At 37.2% G+C, this 15,251-nt stretch overlaps 1 protein-coding gene across 2 annotated transcripts in view; it reads right to left on the bottom strand.

Annotated features, from left to right (window-relative positions):
• Window positions 1-287: 287 nt before the first annotated feature.
• The window catches only part of LOC122798813, a 2,048,867-nt gene continuing 2,033,903 nt past the window's right edge, over window positions 288-15,251 (bottom strand). For both annotated transcript variants that reach the window (XM_044067935.1, XM_044067936.1), the window contains exon 25: window positions 288-1,215. In XM_044067935.1, the coding sequence (XP_043923870.1) occupies window positions 1,145-1,215 (71 nt within the window). In that variant the 3' untranslated portion in view covers window positions 288-1,144. The remainder of the gene's footprint in view (window positions 1,216-15,251) is intronic.

Here is a 15,251-nt window from a genome sequence, read left to right as displayed (position 1 = left end):
TTTCAGAACGTGTACACCCCTGGTGATCATTGTGGAATGCCATGCAAATATGTGGACCTTATGTGCTCTCCTTTATATGGAATTGATGATACTGTTGTTCTCAGACAAGATTTTGCTGCCAGCAAAACTGCTGCGAGCCACGAAACCTTGCTTAGGTGCACCGTGCCTCATTAATATGCATTACGCGCTGCCACCCACTGAGCACCACTGCAGTAAGATGTAAACTCTGTGTAGGCTCTGAGTGTAGCCTACACAGAGTTTACTGCATCTGCACCATAATCTACAAGTTCATGGTTTAAGGTCACTTTATTTGCCAAAGTACAAAAATATACATACAGCAGTTAACTTCCATACATCAGCAAGAATATAAAAGTATCCTCACCAAAATAACACAACTCAAATATTTGATATGGCTTCTGAAAATTGCAAGCATTTCAAGATTCATGAGACAGCTAACACTTTAGAAACAAATTACTGAATCTTAATTAGTACATTAAAAGGTCAATGGGAACATTTTTAAGAGTAGTTTTATACTACACAATTTAAATGACAGAAAAGTATATGTTAACTGCAACTTAAAACTCAAAAAAATTAATCAAATTTAAGTCCCAGCAATATAGAAGCTGAATAACCTCCTGTAAAAGAGCTTAATTGCAAAATATTTACAAGTCTCAAACGTTCCTGTAACAATATTAATTTTCATGATAATGAAAAATGAAATACTGCACACTAATGCATGTGCTAAATTTGATGCAAGTAGCAGCAATGTTAAAAGTAAATTTGCAGTGCACGTACGCACTACTGGAAGAGGACTTTATTCAAGTCTTAAATAACAGAGCAACACAGATACTGAATTATTTCAGAAACAAAGTGCAAAGAATCCAAATGATAACACTTTTACTTCAGGTTACATTCTGCAGGCCAATAACATTGCTCCACAGACTTTAGAAAAAAACCTTTAAAAAAGTACCTTACCACAGTTAGATGTATATATAAATATATGCATTTATCAAAGAGAAATGTTCAGTAACAATTGTCCATAGGATGTCACATGAATGACAGTTCAGCAATACTTTGGCTGTTGCTGGGGTTATTTCACAGCATTGGTCAACTTAGCTGGGACTATGCTCTTTTCCTCAGCATTTCATTTCTCATTTTCTTTCTTTGCAGTTAGTTTTTCAAAATGAATGCTGCCTGAAGATATATAAAGTGAACCTATAAAGGAAGAAATTAATTTTTAATTTCAAGAAATTTACTGAATGTGTACAGAAATGAGTTTAAACTAATACTCAAAAATACAGTGATTGCACAAAAGCAACTCAGTTTTAACCACACTGGAAAAAAATGTAATGTTTCTAATGGTACAAAGGCAATCTCTTTTCATTACTATCTGCTATGACACAGCACATCTTGTTGAATGATGTTGTGACAAATGCATTACGTTAAATAAAGATTACCTTTGGGGAATCCACACATCATCTTGATACTTCTCCAGTGGTAATATGATTTGGGGAATTTCTGCCCCTACATAAATATTTTATTCTGTGGTATATGTATTTTTCTACAGTGTGTGTGTTCAAACTGGGCATGAATAGGGGCTGATTTTAGACAATCTAAAAACAGATGGGACCGGAAAGAAATACGTATTTAACAAGCACAGTACAAAGGGAAATGGCTTGATTACACATTGTGCAGGTGTTTGTTCTGTATATTTACAAGAAGTTATTTTTACCTCTTCTGCTGTACTTCTATTCACTCAAGCCATTTATTAAAAAGCATTATGTGAATGGCATTAAATAATACCAAAGAATGTGCTTAGCAGTGCAACAGAGGTTGACAGAAGAACAGCAGTTATTGCAGCATCCCTAGTCAGCAGTTAAGTCAACCCGCATGGACATGGTACTTGATAACAGATGACAGTGATGCAGCTTTCGGTACAGCAGTAATGTCTGCACAGAGACGTGTTCCAAAACACATCTGACAGTACTCAGATGAAAAAATGATTTTCGTTAAAATATACTGTCACAAAATTCCAAGATGGCTGCACACTTAAGATGATTAGAGCTTTCTCTCTGTGAGTAAAGGAAACTATGAAAAATGCCAGTAAACTATTTTGGGCAAATACAGTTACTGGCTAGTAATTGCATTGTCCGGATGCCAACAAACAACCTTGGAGACAGTAAGAGAAAATCACTCAGAAAAAGGGGGTAAAAATCTTGCAGCTGCCTAGAAAAAAGGAGTTCAAGTTTCTGCTCTCAAACAGGAGACGGTTTCCAGTAATTTAGAGGAAAAAGTAAATCAGATACACTCTCAGGTGATTAAATGAGTGAAAAAAAAAAATCCGATTATCCTGGGGAGATTTCAACATCAGGTCCCCTCTCAAATGACATTTCCAAATTTCTAGCTAACAAGGGTCTTTTGCAGCTACTCACACCCCGCCCACCTATTCATCTGCTAATCTCCAATGAACTATCCAATGTCAAACATTTTCTTCTTCACTCTACATTCAGTGATCACTTTACCAGTCATATTTCAGATCAGCAATCAGTCTCTAACCCCCCGCCCCAAAAGTGATCTCCTTCAACCCCCATAAAATATCACCAAACTGAACATATGCCACTATTTAATGTACTTTTAAACAAGAACCCACCCCACATCTCACCAAAAAAAGCTTAAAATCTCTCCTCAAGCTAAAGGATGAAGCCTGGCAGTCATGGAAACATAATCCAGCCCGATAACCATACTACCTTTACTGTAGTCTGGAAATTGCTTAACAGTTCATACAAAGGAAAGCAAAGCATCCCAAAACCACACAACTTTCTCTCTTAAATAAACCCAAACACTTCTGACACTAGGTCTCTGTCTGTTTACTGGATGGAAATCCTGTCTCAACTTAATCCACACTAATGAAGGACCACGCAACCTAGTGTGACCTTGCTGGAGAATTTAGTCTTCTACCCCAAACAATCAGCAGCATCTCCACTTCCCTCCCCTCCACTCTCCTACAGACCCTTCATCTTCCCCCTCTACTTCATAAAATCTCAGTAATCTAGTTGAAAACATGCCCACAGACACCCCCCATCTCAGACCACATTTTCTTTGGTTTATCTACCACTGCATGGAATTTCTAAGTCCAACCAATGCATCACGTTTAACCTTTACCTGAAAAATATAATGCCAGACATCTATACAACAGTACACGTTTACCCCCCCCCCCCCCTTAAGCAATCTAAACCTGCCTCACAATTTTTTCTTATTTCTATCCTACCCACTTCTTGGCAAGATGCTAGAAAAAGTCATTTATATCCAACTCTCAAGCTACATTCAGCAACACCATCTCTTAACCTTAAAACACCATGGATTCTGGATAGATTGTATAACAATGACAACACTTTGGTGCCTTTGATTCTAATACTTTTTGTCAAACATATTCTTTAAAGTTAAAATAGGATCTTCCTTTTCTTAGCCCACACATCTTTCAATGAAAAAAAAAACCCCTAAGGTTCTACCCTGGCCATTCTTCTCTTTCATTAACAAACTACTTTATGAATTTCTTACTTTACAACTTATCCTCGTACTGATAATATGGTAATCTTTATGTGCAGCTATAACCACTCATCAATCAAAACACAACTGCAACAAAAAGAAAAAAAACTCCCTCAGTTCCTGGCTCATTATTAACAAACTAATATTTAATCCAAGAAAAACAAAAATCATTCCATTTTGCACCACCCAAAAACTTAAAATCAAAGTCACTCAATATCACAATCCCTTGTGGCATACACATCCTTTAAATGCCTTGGTTTGTGGTTAGATCAGTCACTAGCATTTCACATTCCATATTGAGAAATCAAGGGCAAAAGTGAACTCACTTTGCTTCAGGGCCAGAAGATTTTATCTTACCTATCCAAACCAGCTAGGGCAGACACAGACATAATAGGGGTCCTTCTAGCCCAATAAATACATGAACTACCCCCAATATTACAGCCTCTAAGGAAATATTCCACACTACAGATTATCGAAAACAAACTATACTACTTTATTGCTAACTCCTCCTCTCATAAACAGTACTGCTTCACCCTCAAAAAAGACAAATGCTGCCCAGTTCTGCACAGAGTAGACCTGCTATTAGGATTTATCATTGTCAAACTCCTCCATCTTAAGTCATTCCCACAACTACTGGCCAAACTCTATACCAAGCACACGCACATCCATTAAAACCACCCAAAACACCAAATCAAACTATACTTGCCACACAGCAGGTCACATCGCCTAAGGGCCTCAATGTCTAGGCTTGCTCTCCCTTAACTACTAACACCTCTTAACCCCACCTTCCCCATCCTAACCTGCACTCTGCTCTCATTAACCACTAGCATTTACACCACAATGTAAATCTGAAATATAATTATACAAACTGTACTTTTCAGTTTTAATTGTTGCTACATCTAGTATGTGCTAGTTTTATTTCTCTAAGTCTTCTGAGTTTCTAACATCATGACAAGAATGGACACCATTCCTAAGTCAAAGTATGATTAATGTTCATAAAATTAGTATTGTTTCAATCTTTGATGTTAGCCAAAAGTGCTCTGTGCAGCACTAACAATGTGCCCAGAACTGACTCCTCCTGCAATTCATGTGGAGTTACAGGTATCAGGAGCATATCTAAATATGACTGCGAATTCTTTATGAGACCCCATTGGTCCTACTACTATTGGAGCAGTCTGGATATCCTTCTTTCACACTGCCCTAGTTTCTGACTAAAAAGCTTGACATTTTATGACTCTCTCTCTCTCTCTGTATGGCAGACACTGTAATCATTGTACGTAGCAATTTCAATGATTAATGCTACTTTTCCCTGGACTACTACATCTGTTTTTCTCACCTCTATTTTTTTTTAAAGAAGCATCTTTATTAAATTAGCATGTATGACACAGGCAATCTTACATTTATATAAATGAAAAAACAACATAGTGACACAATCTCAGTTGCAAACATTATACATTACAAACCATGCTGACACAACTGTAGCTGCAAACATTATACATCAATTTTAGTACATCCAGTCATCATCAGTAAGCCATTACATAGCTTATTCAAACCCTGTCCTTCTGTTATATCTTGTTCCTCCCCCTACATGTACTGATCCCTCATTTCCCATTTTTTCCTACTGAATTTGCTCTTACCCTTTTCTAAAAGACCCTTTTCTAAAAGTCCCACTTCCAGTTGTTTCATCTCTGTTACTATCTTCACTACTTCTAGCAAACTGGCTTAGACTTTGACTCCCATTTTCTAGCAACTGCTTTTTGGCAGCCTTCATAATTGGACCAAACAAGACTTTATGTCCAGGCAATTCTAATTCTATATCAGAGCTCAAAAAATCATTTCCCTAGTTGCTCAAAGTTGCACACCCTGCATCTCAGACAGAGCAGATACTGGGAATCTTTAAAGTAGGGCAAATCATTACACTCCCAAAAAATATTTTCCCAATTATCTCTTTCTTCCCCACCACACCTCCAACATTTGCAGTCTACTTGAAGAAAGATTCTTTGGAGTCTGCATGGGGTATAAAAATACCTATGGTAAACACTTCCAGGCAAAGATCCTAAATCTTATACATTTTGTTGTGTAGTTGGGAGACATGCTCCCCCATTGTTTCTTTGTGAATTGTTTATCCAAGCTCTCTTCTCAATCCTTCTTAACATTCTCTGACTGATTCTTATAGTTATCATGCAATATTTTATATTATCTACTAATTATTCCTTTCTTAATGGCAACTTCTGTTTTAGATTCTACTAAAAACTCAATCAGTGCTGGTCTTTCATTTAGGACCCCCCTATTTCTTTCTCTTTGCTTACATTCTGATATTAACCTTTGATATGGAAGGCAATCTCTAACCTGCAGTCAAAATAAGTTCTTGGTGTCTTCCCATTCTATTACCTTTCCCCTCTAGTCATTTGCTCCCAATACCTCAGTTCCTTTGAAAGTTTTCTCCAGTATATTCCCGCTCCCTCTTACCTATTGTATTTACCTCTAATTGCAGTCATTCCTATCGGCAGAATCTCCTTTTTCAATTCCTATGTTGGCTTAGTTCTTAGAATACCTGTATGATTACTGTTGCTCTCCTTAAAGGACTGCATCCAAAATCCCAGTCTCTCTCCGTTACTTGAGCTTTTTCTGCTTATGCTATGTGCTGCTCTGAAATACCCCTTCAAATTGGGTAATCCCAGTCCGTCTTGTTCTACTGGAAGAATAAGCTTATCCCCCTTGACTCTTGCAGTCTTCCCCTCCCAGATAAAATCCTTCATCTCTAACTATCCACAACTTTTCTTCTGTTTAATAAAAATATGCCTGACCTGTGTAGAAGGCTAAAGGGACTAAACATTTTAACTGCTCCTATCTTACTATCGAGATCCATAAAACAGAGCTTCCAATTTCAGAATTTTTACATTACCTTTTGTTTAGCCTCTTCCCACATATCCTTAGCTGCCACACCAGTATCATTTTTAATCCATATTCCTAAATACTTCATTTTCTCATGTCCCAATTAAGTATGAATACTATTGAAGCACTGTAATGTCCCTTTCTGGTTTTGCCAGGTATAAAAATAATGTCATCTGTAAACAGAGCCAGCTTTTCTTGATTATCACACCAATTATATCCTTAAATTTTCTGAGTCCCTTATTTTCTTTACCAATGGTTCTAAATATGTAACACAAATAAAGGGGAGACAGGACACCCTTGCCTGACTCCTTTGCTCAAGCAGAAATTATCAAAGAGGACACCACACACAACTCTGATCCTTCATATATCCTCATAATCAGCCTTATAATTTTATAAGGAAATTCAAATGCTTCCATTGCTCTGCTCAAAGTCCCAGCTTACTCTAACAAATGCTTTTTCTACATCAAGACCCACCAACAACAGTGGTATTTTCTTACATTTTGTTTCCCTCTATTCTGTTAATGTTGTCAAACATTTGCTTCTCCTCCACAAAACCACAATGATCCATATCTATCAATTCTGGCATCACTTTTGCAATTCTTTTAGCCATTATTTAGTAATGAAGATGGATCTGATGGATCTTTAACCTCTTTAGGTATTACAGCTAGTACCGCTTGCTTCCAGGATGTTGGTACTACTTCTACTCTTACAATACTGTTAAATAAAACCTTCTAGATCTTCAATTTTTTCCCTCCTATATTCCAGACGTCCACATAAATACCATCTATTCTTGGGGACTATCCTGTAGATTGGTTACAAATCACCATTTTTATCCCAAACCTTGGCATATTTAATTCTTCCATAAACATTTCCATTCATACCTTTTCCTGATTTTCATATTTCTCTGCTCACTTTCAAAGAATTTCCAAAATATTTCTAATACTTCTACAGGATCCCTTATCTTCCTTGTTATAGACTCCCTAAGCTTGGTGACAGCCCTTTTTACTTTTTGTTGTCTGAGTCGTGCTAAAAGATATTGTGCTCAAAAAAGTTAAGTTGCTTAAAAGCAATCTTTCTAAACTCATACATATTTATCAGGGTAATCCCTTATTTTCTGTTTAGAATTCTGCAGTAGCTCCTTTTCCTGTTCTGTGAGATTTCAACTATTTTCCAATACTTTAACATTTGTCAGTCCCACTAATTCTTGTTACTTCTTAACCATATATCCCTTTCTTTTACTTCCACCCTATTTTTAAACCCCCTTTAATTTTTTCCCACTCCCTAGCTATATTTTCAGAAGAAATTTCTATCTTCTCTAACAGCTCCTGAATAAGTTCCATTACTAATTTCTTGAATTCCTCTTTTCAACAGATAGGTGGGAAAGTGCCAGTGTCTCATTTTTATTTCATTACCGTGTTTGTATTTTAGTTATTATTGGCGCATGATTTGAAACAGTTATTGGGTGTATATCAAGACCTTCAATTAAATGCACATTTTGTTCTTCTTTTGGCATTTCCCAGTTAGTGGTCGCCACAGCGAAACTCCTGTCCGCTGATTGGCAGTAGATTTTTACGGTGCCGAGGTGCCAGCTTGACGCCCAACCTTCAACGAAGGCACACCCTTTTATGCATGTCTTTTGAACGTCAGTCGACCGCAGGGAGGACATGCAGACTCCACACAGAAGGCGCTCCAACAGAGAATCGAACGGGAGAATCCCTTGCTGTGAGGTGACAACGCTACCACTGCACCACCGCAAATGCACATATTCCTGTAAAATGTAAATTCTGTCTAGTCTAACCCACTTTTTGTATCTTGGGGAATAATATGAAAATTCAATCAGAACTACTAGTACTGAATTCACATCTTCCATGCCAAATATTTTCATAAATTTGTTTATCTACCCTCCTCTGTTAGATTTTTTTCCTTTCTATGCCCCATAGTCACATCTTCACTGTTGCAAATCAAATTCCAGTCCCCATCTATAAGTAATATTCCTTGCGGAAAGCTGATTCCTCCCAGAATATTTTTAAGCTCCATTATAGCAGTTTTCTGTGGAATATAAATACATGCCAGTGTAATCCTCCTCCCTTGTCAGTAGTCTCTTAAAAACTATAAATCTACCATTGTTTTTTTATTTTCTTCTATTACTACTGAAGCTCCTTTTGCAATTAAATATTCCTCTCTTCCTTTGACCCAGGTATTCCATTGAATAACCATCCCAAAAACCTTTGTCAGATTTACATGTTCAAGTCTTTCCAAGTACATTTCCTGTAGCATAGGTATTTGCACTCTACATTTTTAAATATACTTTACTAATCTTTAATTTTTCTATTTATGAGACCATTAACATTTAAAGACATTACAGAAAGAATATTCTTGAGGGATTATTACCACATTTTATGTACAACAGCTTTTTTGTTAAATGTCTAGTTCCAGCTTTTGTGTGACATGTATACACTGTTTGGCAGGTTAATCTTTTATATAACCATTTCTTGTCATCTCCATTTGAGCCTATGTCACATCTCGCAGAACTTTTTATTTTACTGAAATCCCTCAAACAAAAACACACACACACACAAAGTAACCCCTAAAACCTATCAACAATAACACACAAAACTAGGTACATATTCAGATATCAAAGTTTCATCCTCCTAACAGCAACAAAAGTTCCAAACTGACAGCCACACATAGACTTAAGCTAAACAGAAAGAAAGATTATCCATGCTAAGACATATGGCACATCCTGTGATTCTATTAAGTGCTGTCTGCTTTTGCCTTGTCTTTATAGCTCTCTCAGCTTGAATGCTTAAAAAAAATATTTTTCTCCAAGCCATTTTTCTTTATCAGATTGTCTTCTAGTGACATGAGAACCAGATATAAAACTGTTTACTAGAAAATAAGCCTTATAATATTCAATATTGTTTTTCATTTACTTGTTTTCTGTTAAAACTTGTTATATAAAGTAAATGGCCTTAACCCAGTCATTTCCCTCTCCAAGAATGAGAAAAAGCGTACTTTCTGTCATGCTCTTTTAACCATTTTATTTTACACTGCAGTCCCTATATTTCCTAAATCTGAACAGAGAGAGAAAAGGGAGTTTAAAAAAGAAAAAAAACAGGAGCACCTATTTACATTAGTATCCCTAACATGCAAAGAAAATCATGCATCACTTAAATAATACTATTAAGAAAAAAATCTGTTTTACTTACAGTTAACTTTCTCCCGGAGTATTTTTTCTAACATAAATGATGTGAAGTAGGGCATATGCTTTACAGTCCTCTACACGTTTAATAAATTCCAAGTCAGACCAATATTTCCAGATTTACATGCACTATTCCTGTTCATCTCCATCTCCCAAACCCTGTCTCACCATCTCCAGTGCACTCTCATTTCTTCTAATCAACTCCTGTGCCCCCCCCCCCACTCTTAATCATTTTCCATTGAAACACTAGGACAGGTTTCACTGTCACAGTTTCTCTGTGGTTTTTATTGCCAGAAGAACAAGCAGCAGAATCTCCTTCTGTTTCACAGTTCACTTTTTGTTGGACAAACTTTTGTATTTCTTCCTTAGCATGTACTTCATCAAAAAATGTTTATGTTTCTACAGGGGGAAAATATTTTGAAGATAGCTGGGTACAGCAGTTTGAATGTCATGCCTGTTTCTCAACATTCCCCAAATAAGGGAATGCATTTATTCCTCTTCTGTCTGGTGTCCTTCTGCCACAGTTTTGTCAGAATCAACTCCTGCTGGTAAGACTGCATTTTTACTATTAAACGTCTAGGTTGTTTTTAATAGCCAGGTTTGGAGCATACATATGATGTGCCATTTCAATTAACAATTCCTGTTGTGGAATAGAAGTCCAATTGCTTATTTGTGCTTTCATGAAATTAATACAGTCTGTTCCTTCCAGCTTCTCAGGTACAGCAGACAATCTCAGGTCTTCCCTAAGTGCTTTGTCCTCGAATTATATTTTTTTAAACATCTCTTCTTGTGCAGTCTCATTCAGCCAGCCTTTCTTCATTTTTGACCTCTGAGTTTTGTAGTTTTATCACCTTATCTGAGCATCTGTTTAAAGCTTCTTCCATTTTTCCAGCCTTTTACTGTTTGAGTTGATATACTACATCAGCGTTTCATTTATTTTAGTCAAGTCTATGTGCGGTTACTTTATACTTTCCTCAAGATTACTGGAAGTCATATCTGGAGCTTGCACTTTTTGCTGACAGTACATTTCCCAGACAGTGTTTTTTATCACCTTTTGTAGCTGATTTTCCTTGAGGTCCTCTGTATTTCTTTTTTCCTGGCATCCAGGCACTTTACTTACTAGCCAGTTACTAAAATTTACGCAGAATCAAGGTCCACTGCCTTTCTCTTCTAAGTTTCTGTTTTCACACTGGGAGAATTAGAATGAATCTGTTACTCGGTGTGCAGCCATCTTGGAAGCCTTCTCGCATCGATTTATTGAATTTTTGGTAATGGGTGCAGCCCATGTGATATCAACTTTATTATTCTCTATAATGCTTTGTGGCTCATGTTTCCAGTGCTTCTGAGCTACTTCAGTACTGTAATGTGTGCACAATCCCCAATGCAACAGCCTTGCCACGTTATTGCATCTTTCAGTACACAAGCCTCTGCCATTAGTGTAGCACACCCAGCAACAAGACACTCAACTGTTTCCAGTTCTGTTTTACAGAATTTACATTTGTCTGTTTCTCCCACTTGATGACTTAACTCTGTAAACCAGTGTGTGCGCAGTCCCCTAACCTGGGCCGCCAATATTAACCTTTTATCTTTCAGTTTAAATCGTTCATCTTTCGGTTTAAATTTACCTCTCCTTAAACAATTCTGCATGAGATCCTGATCGCCATGAAGTTGGTTCAAGGAATTTTCTGTATTTGCAACTATATTTATGCCTTTTCCACATTTCTTGCCTTCTTTTCTGATCCTTCTCCTTATATTCTCTCTTGTTTTTTTGGCCGATTCAGTTGCTGCCAGAATTTTGTTTTCTTTTGGTGTGATTTCCACTCCCACTTAACATTGATGTACTTCTACTAAACTAAGCAGAAAAGTCATCTTATACTTGTTCTATTCATAAAACTTTCACTGTGTTTGGATATGGGAAAGGCAGTAGATATGTATGGAAACATATGATTACCAATCTATACACGTAATCAATTTAGAGGAGGCGGACACCTTCTTCAGAACTAGGAATACATAATTATCTTATACACTGACTTTTACATAACATCTGAAAAGCGTGAGGCATTTTTCTTGTTTTTCTGTACAACTGATCCAATACCTTTTGGAGCCAATCACCCAAAAACTGTAAGTTATAACAGGAAGAGCAAACTGATTTATAGCTTGGACTTTGCTCTTTACTGTCAGGGCTGTTTTCAATATTAATTTTAGTCTTCTAAAATACTCCTGAGTTTTGCTTGCATTTGTTCATGTTTTATTGTTGATCTTTCATCAATTCCCAAATAATTATAAACTCCCTCCTGTTCAAGGTCATTTATATCACATCCCTATCCAAGACTAATATTTTCTTGGTACTGCAGCTTTCCTGCTTTAAATGTTGCTCTTGCACATTTATCAAGGCCAAATGACATTCTTATATTATCTTACAAAGTTGTGACCACTTGGAGTTGTGCTTTCAGCTCCTCATCTGAAGAACTGGATGGTTTTAAATCATCCACAAACAGAAGATGGGAAGTCTTCACACTTTGTTTTCTGGGATCCAAACTGTAACTATGACCTAGTTTGTCACAGCTGCTCTTTTGTCTTGCCCTTAACCGATTAAGCTAACAAAGGGTCACCCTGAAATATACCCTTTTGAATTTTTATCCTTGGGGTAATAAATTGTCCTTTATCATGGCTCAGCTGCTAAATTATCTGCCATTGTTTCAAGGTCCCTGTAATATATTTGTCAATGTAGGGTGTATCTCACATCTGGAAGCACTTATTTATCCATGAATAGGGGATCCTATCAACTGCTTTTTCGCAATCTATTCACGCCATACTTAGATTCTTTCCCTTTTTACAATTCTCCATTATGACTTTAACAACAAATGATGCTCTGTTTCATAAGATTTTCATTTGTTACTCTTTTGATCTATCGCCATGATTGAATTTTCCTCTGAATGACTATAACACAGTCTGAATCAATTCCGGTACTTTGTTTATACATCTTCAGAAGGTAAATTAATTGGTCTATAGTTTTTAGGAGAGCTTGCAAGTTCACTCTTAAGGAGTATTGTTTTTTTTTTCTGTTAACATAAAATCTGGTGATACTGGCTAGGCTTGTAAGGACCCTTAAGCCATTAACCTAGTAATCTACTACGAACCTATAACCAGACTGGTATCTATACAGGATGAACATTTAAATAGTTCTTACTTAGGGTTAAACCTTCATGCAAAGATGTTAATAATTTTAGACAGAAGTTAGGTACTGCATCTGGGCCTGGGGGTTTTCCAATTGGGAGCTTTTTTTAATTCTGTTTCAATTTCTCTGGCTGTTACTTCATCCCATTTCATATCCTGTACATTTGAGCTTCTCAGTGTTTTAATTCTTCTATCCATTCAGCATATTATGTTCCATAAGGTGTTCCTAGATATTTCTCCAAAATGTGTCTAGTTCTTTTTTTGGTGGTGTTTCTATTCCTTTTGCTATGTTTCCCAATTTGCTATAAAACCTTTTTGGGTTATCAATGAATTGTTTATTTTGTATTTTTCCTTTATATTTATCTGCATATCTTCTAAGGTTTTCTGTCTGTGCTGATATTTTTAGTTTATTTGCAATAGTGCATGATATATCTTGGCCTATTCTGATACTCTTTTATCACATCTGTCTTTTTAAGTATGCTTGATGACCTGTTCACTCATCTTAACTGATTTATAGCTCTGATGTTTTCTGCACCTGCTGGCTTCAGCCTGTAGGACTTCGAATTCAACACAGACCAATTCAAAAGTATTTAGCCTGTTTGATTCTGCCTCCCTTACCCATAACTCTCCCTGCTCCAACAACTCCCCAGATCTAGTTTGCCATTATTCGTGTCTGTAGCATAGTTTTTAGGCTATGCTTTACATTTTTGTCTTTGAAGAGTCAGTGTGGTGTTTTTGCCAAGTTTCTTTTTTCCCTTACCCCTGTAAATCATTCATGTTGTCCTGGTAGTGTATTTTGTCTTCCTTTGCTCTTTCCCCTTTTTACCCGGCAGATTATTAGTGTTATTGTGCGGTAGTTCTTAGTAGGGATTCAGATGGATAAGGATGTTAAAAAGAGTTTCCTGGAGGCACAGATTGCCCTTTCAGGATGTGCACCTAAAATGTGTATACTGTTTGGGTTTGGGGCATCTGGATTTGGGATGCATTTGTAAGAGCATTGGCTCTCAAGCTAACAATGAACCAATCTACTTTTGAAAGGGCTTCTATCCACCGGCACCTCCACTCCTGCTTCTACTTCTAGAGCGGCTTCTCCTCTGGCTCCCAAGACTGGGTCTGAGAGATTCAAAACCTGCTCATAAATCAAGTCATTCAGGCGGCTGTACTAGACCACATGTGACCCAGGGTCTATTCTGGGTTCTTTTTATTTCAAAAGAAAACAAAGGACCTCAGATCAATTTTGGATTTGAGCAAGCTGAAAACATTCATCAAAAAGACATTACAGTCCATCTTCCCTCTTATGAGGAAGGATGACTGTATGTGCTCGACAGAATTCAAGGATGCTAACCACCACATCAAGACAGAACAGTGTTCCCAGAGGTTTCTTCCCTTCTGATTAAGAGTCAATCATTACTATTTCAGGGCACTGCCATTTGATGTCAACACCCCCCAGGTGTTTACCAACTGTGTGGCACTGGTTGCAGCCTGGCTCTGACTGCAGGGGTTTCAGGTCTTCACGTACCTTGCTGCCAGCACAAAGTCATTGTTGACCTTGGCCAAGGACTCCTTTACTCTAAATATGCAACAACTTAGGCATTACAGTCAAGTATTCAAACTTGAGCCCTCAGCCTGTAGAAATTCTAGAGTTCAGAGGGTGTTATTTAGACATGATCCATAAATCAGCTGGCTCCCAAGCTCCAGAGTTTCAGCCTTTGGGCTCAGGCCCAGTCTGTGCTTGCAACTCTGAAGCCACAGGCTCAAGCACTTATGAAATTTCTGGGTAATATGGAAACTTTGATAGGACTGGTTCCTTTAGCAAAGGAAAGAAAGTTCCAGAATACCTTCCTGTGACATTCTCCTCAGCTGCATCCTGCATCATCTGCTACTCTATCATATGGGAACTCACTGACCTATCATTCTACAAAACCGACTATATCATAGTTACCACTGCTTCCTGCTCCTTCCCTTACTGTGCAACTCCAACTGAACTTTTGTACTGGCTTCTTATTGAAGCTTCAAGAGTATCTTAATGTGGCAAGTGATCAAATGCTTCCCATTCCACCTGTTTATCCTTAACTTGGGGAGTCACTGTTCCATCATACTGTGATTTTATCAGAGTTGGATTTTCTACACTAAATCCTTCACTTCACAGGTAATCCACAACTCCACTTTCTATTTAAAATTTAGAGGTAGACCCATATATATATATATATATATATATATATATATATATATATATATATATAGATATATATATATATATATATATATATATAGATAGATATATATATCACCCCCTTTTTCCCATTTACATGGGGTCGGGGTATCGTATTAACTGTGGCCAACTCTCACGATTCAGTGCCACACTCCTGGCTTCTTCAACACTCACTCATGCCTGACTGTCGCAGATCTTCTTTCACACAATCCATCCACC

This window comes from Protopterus annectens, chromosome 3.part1 (genome assembly GCF_019279795.1).
Source record: "Protopterus annectens isolate FY-2018-M chromosome 3.part1, PAN1.0, whole genome shotgun sequence".
In the NCBI taxonomy this organism is placed as follows: domain Eukaryota; kingdom Metazoa; phylum Chordata; order Ceratodontiformes; family Protopteridae; genus Protopterus; species Protopterus annectens.
The sequence above is the reverse complement of the archived record's forward strand: the minus strand, read 5'-3'. Positions and strand labels throughout refer to the sequence as shown.